Raw genomic sequence first — 13,514 nt, 5'->3', positions numbered from 1 at the left:
TGCATTGAAGTTAAATTTGTACCTTTGTTTATTTTAGGATGCTGCAGTTGGCAGCTGTTATCTGCAATATTTTTTTCAGTTGACTAATTATGAACCAGAAATAAATTCAAAGCTGAAATACTATAATAAGGCAAATAATTCTTACTGATCATCATACTGTAAACGTAGTAAAATATAAACCCCATAATGGGAACATCCAATCCCATGCATACAGATATTTAAGACTGTTGACGACTGCAGAGGAAGTGTCAAAAAGAGGTCAGTTTAAATTTAATGTTGGCAGAAATGATTGTCTGCAAAAGCATGAATAATCTTCTAATGATGCTTTAAAGCTTTAGCTCTGTCTTAACACTTACTGCTTATTTGGTCCTGAGAAAATACTTAAAAGCCATGAAGCAATTTTAAGAAAACTTTTGTAAACAGCTATTTTCTCTTGACAGACTATTTGGCTACAATTACAGATATTATGCCAAGATAATATATGTAATTCAATGAATCCAGACAATATTGAATCAAATCAACCAGTATTATTTTTCTTCCCTTTGAAACTGAACATTCAAGCCATCTGAACTTTCAATGTCATTTGGCACTTCAGAAAAAACTTTATAAAATACAACCAGGCCTGAAAACCTATACTTCATTTCTGAGTAACCTCCTGACCTTTTATAGAAGGATCTCACAAACTGGATTTTCAAGAGCCTTCTGTAAACCACGAATGTTTTCAATTAACATTGTTAAAGTCTTATTTAAATTCCTGCACATTACAGCCCTTTTCAAAGTCACACATTTTGTAAAAGGAGATGAGTTACCTTAACCCAAGTTCTGCCAAAAATTACTCCATACATAACATCTATTCAAAATTTTAGGCTTAAAAGAAAGGATTAAACATGATTTTAGGAGATGGTTAAAGGGAGGTATATGATGATGAGTTAAAAAAAGTGACCAATCCTCATTTTGGTGCCTAGAGTTCTTTTTCTGTTGCTCATTTACATGTTCTGACTCTGTCTTTCAAAAAATGCTTGCCTTTGTTCCCCAAAGAAATACAGCATTTATCAGGATTCCAACCAGCTTAGGCAAGACAACTGATATACTTGATCAAGTGAAGAGAATTAAAAAGAAGCAAATCACCTATTTTATTTCTCTTAGTTTTCCATCAATAGTCAAGCAACAACTGCAGTCCTTATTCTCCTGAGTATATTATTAATTATACACCTAAAGCATATTCATATTCTGTGTTTGCTCTTGGGGGATTCCATGGTTTCTATGGATGAGAAAACAGTAATACGATCATTTACAGGTAAAATAACATTTTCACTGTTTTGGCACCTGAGCATAATGAAAAGGAAAAATGTTCAGCTTTTACCTGGGTTTCTGTTTAGAAGAGTCAGCTCAGGGGGGAAGAGCTACCACTCATGAAGAGCCAGAATGGGGAAAGAAAGGTACGACTCAAAAGCCAAGGAGATGTATGGCCTAAACAGTTTTTATTGCAGGTTAAATAGATCTTTTTTTTTCAGCTCACATAATCTCAGCAGTGACTTAGAAACCACCACTGCAGCATTTATGGGCAAAAGAGATCAAATAGTTGAAAGAATGACCATATATGAGTGAGAAGGCAGCCAGAGGAATTTGAGTGTTGGTCATCAATAACAAAAATTCATTCATACGGTTCAGAGATTTTTGCCAACTATAGAAAGCAAAGGTAACTGCTCAGGTAATACTGTCAGGATGCAGACAGTGCTTCCTCTAGGAAGAAACTCCTTTGCAGAGATACTGGCAACATTTTACTGAAGGTTATTTTTGCCTGATTCTTCATTTCCTATTCAGAAGGGTCGCTAATTGTTATTTTTATATAGTAACAGGTAATTCTTTCATGCTACAGCTTGTGATGTATATTAATCAGGGTTCTTGCCAAATTAGGTTAGTTTCTTCAACATTTGAAAAGCAGTTAAACTTCTAATGACATTTTCCCCCTCTTTTCATCAACTTATTCTTGGAACAAAATAATGTACTCAGGCCTGAAGAAAAGACACTTGAGCCTCAGGAATGGAAAACAGCCACAGGCCAAAATGTATTCACTAGAGAGCTCTAGGGCAATAGGGTTGTCATCTATGCACAAAAATACTTTAGAAGACGTAAACATGATGTTAAAATCTCTACCACTCCCTCCCGCATGTTAAAGTCACACACACTGCTTTGTGCTTGCAGTTATGAGCAGTATAAAAGGAAATAAGTCTATTTTTATGATTATTACTATGATTGTAGCATTAAGACAGTTCAGAAACAGGGACTCAGGTTTACACTGTATCCTTGACAACCCTGGTTTTCTTTATCACTGCTAGTATCAGAAATCAGAATTATAAAAAAGGCGTTCTAATAGTTTAAATAATAACTCAAACCAGAGCTGCACAATAACACTAGGTACCAACTGGGCCATCAGCATCTGAATGTCAACCTGAACATCTATATTGTACAGATGAAAAGATAAAGACATTTATTTTAAAGTCCAGCAACTACAGGTAGGTTGTACACAAAAATAAAACTTTTCAACACAAATGGTCCACATTTGGCACATTTGCAAACAACTGAAAACCAATGATAAAATTAATAAGTGATAACCAAGTACTTTAAAATACTACTTGAATTACCTTTTTACACATAATAGCATACAGTTGTAATACATATAGTTTACAATGCTTATCAAGGTACAAAATACCTAGTAAATTCAATGCTAAAGGGATATTAATATTTCACACAATATTTGCCTGCCTTAAATAAAAAGAGCATTTAAAACCACTTGAAAGGCTGGACAAAAAAATTATCTGGGAATGTTTTTGGTTTTTCTCCAGCTTTCTACTGCATAAAATCAGTTAATCAGCCTCAACTATTTTCCTTTTTATAATCCAACAGCCTAATTTGCAAAGATCTTTCATAGAGCAATGAAAGAGAAAAGCATTTTTATAAAATTAGAAAATTACTGTATAACCACAAAGCTTGTTTCTGCAGCAAATGCAGAATCTTTTTTTTTTTAAGTTGTTAATATTTCGAGTGGAAAACATTTCTTTAACTGAAAAATATATTCCAAGCTTGAAATATTTTTATGCAGTAGGCTAACTTATTGATGTTAAAATTTAAGTAAAACACGCTTTTGAAATTGTGTATGTGGCAAATTTTTTTACTACAGCAAATTGAGTAATAAACATTCAAGACAGATGAAAATCTAAGAAGTCTGGCTCTGAATGTCCAACACAAATAGGGTCAAATAGACACATGGTACAGCTGGGATTGTCCACCTTGACGAAATACCAAAGAGTTTACAGCAATTTTAGGATATCTGTTTAGTAGGGAGCAGGTAAAATGCAAGCCAGGTCTGCTTCTAAAATCCAAGCAAGGATTCCAGCAAGCAAAAAAACCTACCAGCAGGCCCTTATTCTTTTTAATAATCTCAAACTTCTTCCCTTGGCAGTCAAAATAACCAGCATGTGTTAAAGATCTAGAATCGCTTTCCCCTGAAGAACTAGCCTATAAAAAAGTCACTTCATATCTACTGTACATGTTTATTTTCCTCAACCATATATCCTGCAAATATTCACTCATCTGTACTTGAACCACTGCCACATCAGTACCATTTAAAGGTTACATCCTTATGTCCTCAAACCTCATCAAAATGCTCATTCCCAAAACCCACAGACTTCTCAATCTAACGAGCAATCACATCTTTATACTCAGTTCTCCCGATAACAGGGACTCAACCTCAACTCCCAGATTAAGAGAGGATGAAAGACCACTTCTAGGTAAAAAGCAAGTATCACATGCTCTCTTACCCACCACCCTGCCAAGCAGCACAACTTCTATTTTAGAGAACTTCTCCAAGTCACCATCGCCCAAAAAAGCTGACAGCACTGGGCAGCCAACTTGTTGCATTTACATGCTGCTTGTCCTTTTAACATAACAACTTGTTTTCTCAGCTCTAGGACTTAAAATCAGAAGCTTTTTCAGAGAGGGCATTGACATAATTGCCTGTGTGTTCAGCATCAACCACCCACTTGGGGTTGAGGACAATACAGGTAATAAGGCTAAACCTCCTTAGGATCTTTTCCACTAGTTTTCTGAGGTAATACCACGAAACAAGCTACAATATTAAGAAAAAAAAAAGAAAAAGTCATTTTTTTTCACTGCATACTCTTGATGATATTAGTGTCTGTTATCAACTCTCTCAAATCTCTCCATGTTACAATCATTTAAAGTAGGGTTGCAAACAAGGGCTTTCTTTGTAATCACTTTTCCTGGAATTACTTCAATCAGTTTTGTGAACATCAGCTTCAACAGCTTGGGTGAGATTTGTTTTCTTAAACAAAGAAAAGAAGAGAGCAGGGTTACCTTCCCTCAGACGCTCAACCACGAAAGTGAACCCAGTTGTTCGCGGGTGTAAGACGTACTCGTATTTTTGAAATCCGTTCTTTTCAGCGAATTCATTACTGCGGGCTTTGGTATTGGCTGAGGAGAGAATAAAAAGCACCATTTTCTGTTAGTGTGCATGTAGACCACGAAATAAATTCAATGATCGTACGACAGGAATGGTTCAACAGCAGTTCACACAGTACAAAGGTACAACAGCTTTTCGGGTGGGAGGCAGACAGCAAGTGTGCTTTCGGTTGGCCATACCAAGGTATGAGGAAGAGCCACGTGGATTGCAAGAAAAGCCTTTTTACCCGTTCATTTATCTTTGAAAATAATCAGCAAATCTCATATCTATCAAATGCAACCTGAAATCTATAAATTAAAGTGTGTTAATAGTTCTCTGTACACTTCAATACCCATTTTACAGTAAAATGTGTCAACTGGCTCAATTGCATTTCAGGGTTTTTTTAACTCAAAAGGCACAATGTATAGTAATGTAGGTTTAATACTATGTACAGAAATACCTTGAGATCAGTGTTTAACCACGTTAAACTTATTTCAGAAAGAAAACATTAAATGGAGAAAAGCAGTTAATCTAATACATTAAAATTGTACTTTACATCTTCATTCTGAATTCACCACGTTTTATTCATCAACCTGCTCTGCACGTACATACCCTGTTTTTTAATTTTTTGATCAAGTGACTCAGTGTCACAGCATGTGCCTGCTACTGTAGGTAGAGTACACACAAGGCATTTGAAAAGCAGGATGGCTAAACCCTGTGACAAACGTGTTTCAAACCTCTGGTAAGAAGGAACCTCTTGCGAGAAAGCCAGACAAGGGCTTTCCAGAGCTGGTTGCTAACAGAGCCCACTAAACAAGGAAGATGGGGACACCAAAGCAAAAACTTCTGAAGATAGACAGAGAGGAAGCAATTCTTTCCCCATGATGTGCAGAAGGCTCTTCCAACCAGCCTCAGTCAGGAGCCAAATGGACTTTGCTGGCTACATTTAGTCCTTTACTGTGGGTACTGCTGTGCCTCCCCTGGAGCCAATGGGCAGTGGACTCACGCAGTGTTCCCTTGGCAACATGGTAAAAACCAATTTGATCAACTAGCTTATTTAATAACTCATTTACGAAGTTTTGCAGGTGTTTTAAAAGACAAAATCCCACCAACAGATCTATGAACAAAATAACTGTTTAAGCAATATATCATGTTTTTCAAGCAGAAAAAGGTCTTTTTCAAGCGTTCATAGTTAAGAGAGATGACAGATAAAGTAATGAAAAACACATTGCTGTTTAATAATCTAACAGAAGTCATAGAGATAAATCCTTCCCTTACAATCCCCATAGTTTTTTCCTGTAAAGGCACAGCAGCGTAAGTGAACAAATCAACAGCAGTGAGAAATTTCCTTTTCGCTGTAATGCAACATTCCTGCATCCTTTTTTTCCCTAAATTACACGAGCTCTATTCATAAAAAATGCGGGTGCTCCCCCAAAAGATTATCTACCAATTAATAAATGCTATATTAGCGTACTGAGTATTTTTTTCCTGTGACCTACTGTTTCCAAGCATTATGGTGCTGCTTTTCATATATATAACCCTTAAGATTGAGTGCACAGATTTCCTGACCATGTGATTTCGAGGAAAGCTGTTGCACAGTAGCCAAGCAAGTGATTCAGCAAAGAGAATCCAAATATTTAATTCTTGCCAAATTGCCAAAACGTACAAATACTTGAAAAATATTACAACTTCAAAAAGTATTGCTAAAATTACAGAATGTGTGAAACACTAAAATTATACTTGGCTATGTAACTTATCTTCCCTTGGACATATACATTATGTCTTTCACCACATGGTCAGAGGATCTATTTTTGCCTCCTTGACTACTACTCCAATCAATACTGCAAATGGACCATTCTGAATCAGTGAAGGGGACTTGTCTTCTGCACTCCCATTGCAATGGCAAAACTTGCAAAGTGAGCAATGGGAAAGACTTGGAATGGCAGAAGAGGCAACAGTAATCTGGTAATTATTAAATGCTCCCCCAAAAAGCCAGGTTTTATCTCTTAGGAATACTTGTATTAGCTCAACAACTAAAACTCTTTATTTTTTAAGAAATTACACTGATGACCAAGAGTGTTGCTATAAAAAAATATTCAAATCAAGAGTTCTTTTCCAGATTCTTTAGTGATTCAAGTAAAATTTTTAAAATTAATTTATCACAAAGTTCTTAAGCTAATGTATTGTTGTTTCCAAAGGACAGAAGTATAATCTTCTTCATTTTCTGCATATCCCAATTGGAGTTTCACTGTGGAAAACTTACAGTCTGCAAATCAAGTCAATCAGAGCTTTGAGACACAAGTGCCATATAAATCTACATAAAGTCAAGCAGTTCTTAAGCATCTCAAACTGCACACAGTTAATGAGCACTCCGAAAAACTATCTCCTTATGTCTGCTCACTAGCACTTTGCTTCAGAGGGAGCATGAAAATGAATTCCTTGGTGTTTGTAAAACACTCCTACTTGAACGACAGGAAAGCCAAAGAGTGAATGGACACGTTCATTCTCCGAGTAAGACCTAATTGGTACTGCTAAAAAAGATTTGGGACCTCCAGTGCCCATTGCCTTGAAACAATCATCTTCAAACCTCCTCTTACTGCACCTCCCTGTACTTGGAAAGAACTCACTGTAAACATCTGCAAAACATCTTCCAAATTTCCCTTTACTACACTGCCATTCTAAAAATGTGTGAACAGCTGGACATCAGCACACTGGCCAACACTATTCAGCTATTTCCTGACATTTGTATCCCTGTCTTGCCTCTGGACTGTAAGTTTTATATAACAGAGACTGTTCCCTTCCCCTTTTGCAGTACCCTAGTGTAATGGGATTTTAGAACTAGAGTAACGCTCCCAGCTAACACAATGATCAGTGTCATCTGGAAAAATCATCTCCCTCTTCCCTTCCTAACAACTATCAACCCACAGGTCTTTGTGCATTAAACATGATTATTTATTACAGCAAGTCAGGAAGGTCAATGGGTTTTGATGCCATACTGAAAGCAAGGGTAGGATATGCCTTCACTCTACAAAAAAACCTAAGAATAATGCCCTTCCTCCCTCTCCCGTTAGTCTCAGCATTTGAAAAAACCCAGTTTCTTACTCTACTATTACTTATGAACAAATGCTCTGACTGCCATCATGTCAGTCGATGTGAGCACCTTTGTGCCCACTGCTGCTTGGGATCCTTGTGAGAGACACCAGTGCCCAAAGCCCTGGGGGGAAATCGAGAGCAAGTCAGCTGCTCAGAAATGCATTCAACAAAAGGCACAGAACATGCGATGCTCCTCATTACACGAAACCCAGAAGTTAGAAAACTGATCCAGGAAATTAGAAACCCATTTTTACATCCTCTGCAACTCGAGGGAATTCGCACAACAAACACCTCTTTAAAATCCCTTAACCAATGGACCAGCCTACACTGTCAGCGCTGCCAAACTTAACGCAGACCCCTCATTGTTCTGTTGGCCAGATTATAACATTCACAGATGAAAGAATAAAAAAAAGTTAAATTTGCCTAAAAATTTCCTTAAAAAGAGGAAACGTGTTCTCTTCTTTTCTCCCAACCTACTAAAACAAATAGCATCAAGAAGCTCTTGAGACAGGGCTTGGAAATGAACGTGGTTTGGGTCTCCTCAATCCCAAAAGGTCACTCACATCGTCTGGCTACAGGTAATGCCCCCTATTGCTTACTCTCTGAAAAATATGAGTAAGTGTTGCTTTCTAGAAACAGGTTATTTTCTTTCTTTCCCTGTATTCAAGTCAAAGCAAATGTACTCCCAGAATTTTTGCTCCTCATTCCTGTTAGGAGCATTTTGCATTTTAACTCATTGGTTCTATTTGCTTATAAAAAAAGAATAAGGAGAATAAGTTATTTTTATGGAAAGCAGCCAGTTTATCAATAGAGGGTGATGTGGGGCACTTACAGAAGTGCTTCATGGTCTGTCCACTCAGGTCTTGCACTGACTTGCCTCTCCTGCCCATCTCCTTCAGCTAATACCTGCAGCCCCTCAGAGCATACATTCATTAGGGTGGTGGTGACAAGTACAAGTAGTCCAATTTATTTGAGTATTTAAACATTTCTGCAGAGTGACTGTCAAACAACACAAAAGTACAAGATTTTAAGGATTCTGGTCAAAATGTGTTACTTTTTTTTGCTCCTGTGTTGCCTTTGGTAATTAATTTGATTACATTTTTTTTTCTCATTTATCTCCAAATCATGTGGGCAAATCCCATTTATCACATTTTAAAATTACTGAAAAAGCTCAGAAAGCCAGCACTTTCTTGAAGCACCACACTTCAGAATTTCATTTAAAGTAACTGGAGGAAGAGCTGATGCTAACACATTTTCTTGATTTTTGAGTTACAGATTTTAAGAAGTTAAATTGCCTTTTGCTCCTGAAAACTAGTGGAAAAAGTGAACAAATTTAATTTTTTAAAAGTCAAATTACATTTTTAGTTTGTGAGCTAATTTCGAATTAAAACAAAGATCTCTAGGATTTTACTTTGATGAAAGCCATAATGCAGTAACAGCTGAATTCATCTGAGTCTGAAGTGTATTTGGAACTAAAACTCCAAGATCTATACCCAATGAAAAGCTAAGTGTTTGCTCCCTATGAAGCATGTATGCAGCATTAGCTCCTCTCAAAAAAACAACCTCACTTACTTTTACAGAGTCAACACCATCCAGGCTGATGTATTTTGCTGGGTGTTACCCAAAAGAATTGTAAACTTCCCTTATCATCCTACTGGAAAGCTGATTTGGACAACTTTAATACAAGTACTTCTGAACAACTCTCAACTACTACTTTTTTCTTTTCTTTTCTGCTATTACTAGTGCACTGAAATTTGACTACTAACTACTGCCTTTTCCTTTAATTCCACTTGGGATAAAAGAAAAATGATAAAATTATGCATGTACATGATAAAAGCATGCATGTACTTCTATGACTTCAAGTACCCTCAAATTATATTAGTGCCAGACAGTGAAAGAATAAACAAGCACTACCAAAGTCTATCTTAATAAATAAATAAATAAAATTCTTATTTCTCTATTAGAGGTTTGCATAGAAGTGAGAAAAACTGCACTGGTTCACAATTTTAAGAAAAAAATTAAGTAATTGTCCTTACTTGGGTTATTTGGAAACTATTACATGTTAAATCAACCCCTACCAGTGCTTTTGAATAGTATTCTTTGTACTACAAATTTACTAGAAAAGTTAAAAATCCAACTGCAGTTGTTACCTTCTGTCATCCACAAGACAACATTCCTGCCAAAACTTGAGCTCTAGCTAGCTTTCCTATGTGTTTTTCAGCTGTTCCTCAAGCAAAAAGGTCTGTGCAATCACACTCTGTCCACCTGTTTGCTCCCCTTAACTTTTGAAGCTACTGCCACCTGCAAACAAAGTTTATCAGGGACAAGAGATTCAAAGATGATTAAGCCCAGCAGAAGTTTTAGAAAAAAACAGTGACTCAGTTAAGGGGAAGCTTCTGAGAGTAGAGATCCTAATAATGGGAAAAGCCAGGGAAGGCTCCATGGGTATTCAATCTGTCAGGGCTTTCAGCACAGCATGCAGCAGCCCATCGGGTAACACGAGTAGAGCACGCGATGCCTCTTGCCAAGACAGTGGAAAGAGCTTTGTGGAGGAAATGTCACACAGAAGGAAACACGAGGAAAAAGGAGAAGCTGCAGTGAAAAAGAGACCATGAAGAGGGATGCAGACACAAATCCATAGGAAATGAGGCTTTACCAGACACAGAGCAATACAGCGACTTTTTTTTTTTCTGTCATTGCTTTCTGAAGAATTACCACAAATAGTCTTATAAGGAACACCAAAAAAAACAAGAGTAGGCAATATGGTGGGTCATATTCCAGCTTTCCAGAAGCAGGAGACTTATGGTTGCTTTGTTTTCTTTAGGGCTTCAGAAAGTCTGGCTATATGTTTATCTGCTGAGGGCTTCTTCTGAAGCAATTACAATAAAATACCTTTGATGCACTTAGCTTTAACCTTCAAGTACTCCAGAGTGAAAAGATGGCCAACCTATCAGAAATAAGTATATAATTATATAATTATTACCTCAGACTGTATTCACCCAGTCTGCAAATACAATGTTCAGGGTTCATGACTTTACCATTTCTAAAATTTATTCATGTAGCATCTTCCACTGCAAAGTACTTCACCAACACGAAGTCAGCCTTTGGCCCATGCATAAATAAAGTCATACTTTACATTTCTTTGAAATCTTTCATTCTTGAATACCTGAAAATATTATCCAGTTTCTTATAAAGAGGAGTAAATCTATCCTTGCCATGCGGCCACAGAGAGGATAAAAAAATGACAGCAGCACAGAGCTGCACAGAAATTCTGCTCTTCAGAATGTTATTTTTCATTTTAAGGACCAGAAAAATTCTGTTTTCAGAAGTAATTAGCAGTTTTGGAATTTGGTCAGAAAACAAAAGTAATTGCCTCTATTTCTGCAAAATGTTCCCTAGAATTCTGAGCAACTGTTCAGAACAAAACCACAGTTTATTTCTTATTCTAACGGATGGAACATGAGGTTGCAATAGGTCCTAATAGGTCAATAACATAAGTTTTCTGCAAATCACTTCTTCAAAATGTTACATAAAATAGATTATTATGTTCTAGCATTCTCATATGGTATAACTTTATTGCTTGGTCAGGATTAGCTTGTCAAGGGATTTTTCCCCGTCTCTTATAATATTTTTAAATACATGAGGTAATGTTTCCTGTGAAGACAATTAGATAGGGAGATCTATTTATTTCCACAGGAAAAATCCCAGGGTTTTGCCTGTCTCTAGACATCTTTTTATGTACAAATATAATATCAAGGTGGCGTTCAGTACTTGATGGCAAGTTACGACTGCTAAATGCAGGACAGTTTAATGTGTCAGAAGCCAGCACAGCAGTGCCCTGTTGTCTCCTCTATCCATCACTCCATCCTTCCCCCTGCACTGCTTCCTCCCTGGGCTGCCCTATCACCCATCAGCACAAGTGGCTGTCTCAGTCCTCAGCTAAATCTTATTTTTTAAAGCTGCAGGACAAAACTTTCTCAGTTCTTTTAAAATCTGTTGTCTCTGGGGAATATTGGGAGACATTAGAAGGAATTCCAACTGGATTGGAATAAACAATCCCATTCTATCAGTCATCTTGAGGTGGAAGCACCTATTCAGAAAGAGAGTGTGAGTGCTCTAAGGAGGAGTCTTCTGATTCCATGAATAAGATTGCACCTTGTAATTTAGAGCTAGGAGGAGACAGTTCTTCATTAATTCAATGAAAAAAAGTTAGATAATTTTACAGCATCATAGAAAGGTCTGAGTTGGAAAGGACCTTAAAGATCACCCAGTTCCAACTTCCTTGTCATGGGAAAGGACACTTTCCACTAGATTATGTTGCTCAAAGCCCAGTTCAGCCTGGCCTTGAATCCTTCCAGGCATGGGACATGCACAACTTCTCTGGAAAACCTGTTCCAGTGCCTCACCACTCTTCCTAGTGAAGAAAATTCCATCCTTCTTTCTAACTTTAGATACAAAATAACCCAATCAACAAAAGTTATCACGTGAAGCAGTCCAAGAATGTTCAATGAATTTACCCTCTTTCAGGAAGGCTGATCAAGTGATGACAATTCTCTACAGTGTGATAATACCTGGATACTATACGTATCAATTTTAAGGATATTTGGAATGCAGAAGAAAAAATAGCAGAATACGTTACTTATTTTTATACCGTGTCTAGTACTTACTGATGTGGCTTTGCCATAAAATATGATTTGAGAATATCTGCAATGCAAAGTATAGCAAAAATCTTCTAAATGAGCTTAAAGTTAGAAGCTTAATTGTAATTGATTTTCTATTTAAAGATAATGCTTATCATATCATGCTGCAGCCATGAACCACCACAGAACATTCATACAACGTTTTCTTTAAATGGTACTCGAGTCATCTTCACTGGTTAAGAGCTTGCTACTGATGCCATAATATACCTGTATAAAGCTGGATATTTGATTAAAAATTAATAGTACAGATTCAAACTCTTTAAACTTATTCCTATGATAATCTCAATCTTTGTTTTACAGAGATATTTCTCTTGTAGAGGCAGATACAGACTGCTTACATGACCGAAAAACAAGAATCTCCATGTTCTCAAAACCTCAGGCAAGAAGTCAAACAGAATTATTAGTCCTTTCCAATCAGTCATTCAGAGATATGATTTTGCCACAGTAATACAGGAAATAGGAACATGCAAGTGATATATTCCAGGTCTTTAAACCTACTCTTGCTAATGCAAAGTATATATACAGTACTGACCAATAAAAAAATATTTCAATCATCAGATGCTTTGAAATGTAAGTTCCTTCAGGCAGATTGGCAAAGTCTCTCAGTGGAAATATGTTTGTGCCTCTCAAATGAATCACCACATCATTTGATTATTCACTATAATTTCTACTGTCCATGAGAACCAAGTCTTGCTCCTGCCTTGGACTTTTTTAAACTCTTTCCATAAACAACAAAGAATTTCCACGTTGAACATTCCATGAGAAGATGACAAATGCAGCCTACCTGTGAGATCAGTTCCTTCTGGAAAGATGAGGAGTTGTAGTGGCTCACGAATGTCACAGAAATAATCCAGCATTTTTTCAAAGTGACTCTTGTCATCTTCCCACTTTCTCTGAATGAAAACAAAGGCAGCAACCTGCATTGCCCAGCCTAAAGTTTAAAAAAAATATACCTTTAGTAACATTTCACTCTTATACTTCCACAGTGATTTTATTCCAAAATATTTTATAAATTGTGTTAGACACCAGTTTTTATTTGCTGCCCACCTGTCCTCAACTGATTAAGAGTACTTTTAGTTACCTTGTAAAAAAGAATGCATAATGTATTTAAAATGCAAAACTCAAGTTACCAGAGTCAGAAAAGTTTTCCAGAGAGCAAGAATAGGGTCCATGCTGTCACAAAAGGAGGTTGTAGTGAGGTGGGGCTCAATCTCCGAAGAAACAAGGGACAGGACACAAGCAAATGGCTTCAAGTTGCA

The 13,514-nt window shown here is 36.8% G+C and overlaps 1 protein-coding gene across 5 annotated transcripts in view; it reads right to left on the bottom strand.

Annotated features, from left to right (window-relative positions):
• Nucleotides 1–13,514, bottom strand: part of LCLAT1 (lysocardiolipin acyltransferase 1) — a 114,929-nt gene that overhangs the window by 47,829 nt on the left and 53,586 nt on the right. For all 5 annotated transcript variants that reach the window (XM_032683540.1, XM_032683541.1, XM_032683539.1 and 2 more), the window contains 2 exons: nucleotides 13,040–13,186; nucleotides 4,378–4,494 (listed from right to left, as the gene is read on the bottom strand). In XM_032683540.1, the coding sequence (XP_032539431.1) occupies nucleotides 4,378–4,494; nucleotides 13,040–13,186 (264 nt within the window). The remainder of the gene's footprint in view (nucleotides 1–4,377; nucleotides 4,495–13,039; nucleotides 13,187–13,514) is intronic.

This window comes from Chiroxiphia lanceolata, chromosome 3 (genome assembly GCF_009829145.1).
Source record: "Chiroxiphia lanceolata isolate bChiLan1 chromosome 3, bChiLan1.pri, whole genome shotgun sequence".
NCBI lineage: Eukaryota > Metazoa > Chordata > Aves > Passeriformes > Pipridae > Chiroxiphia > Chiroxiphia lanceolata.
The sequence above is the reverse complement of the archived record's forward strand: the minus strand, read 5'-3'. Positions and strand labels throughout refer to the sequence as shown.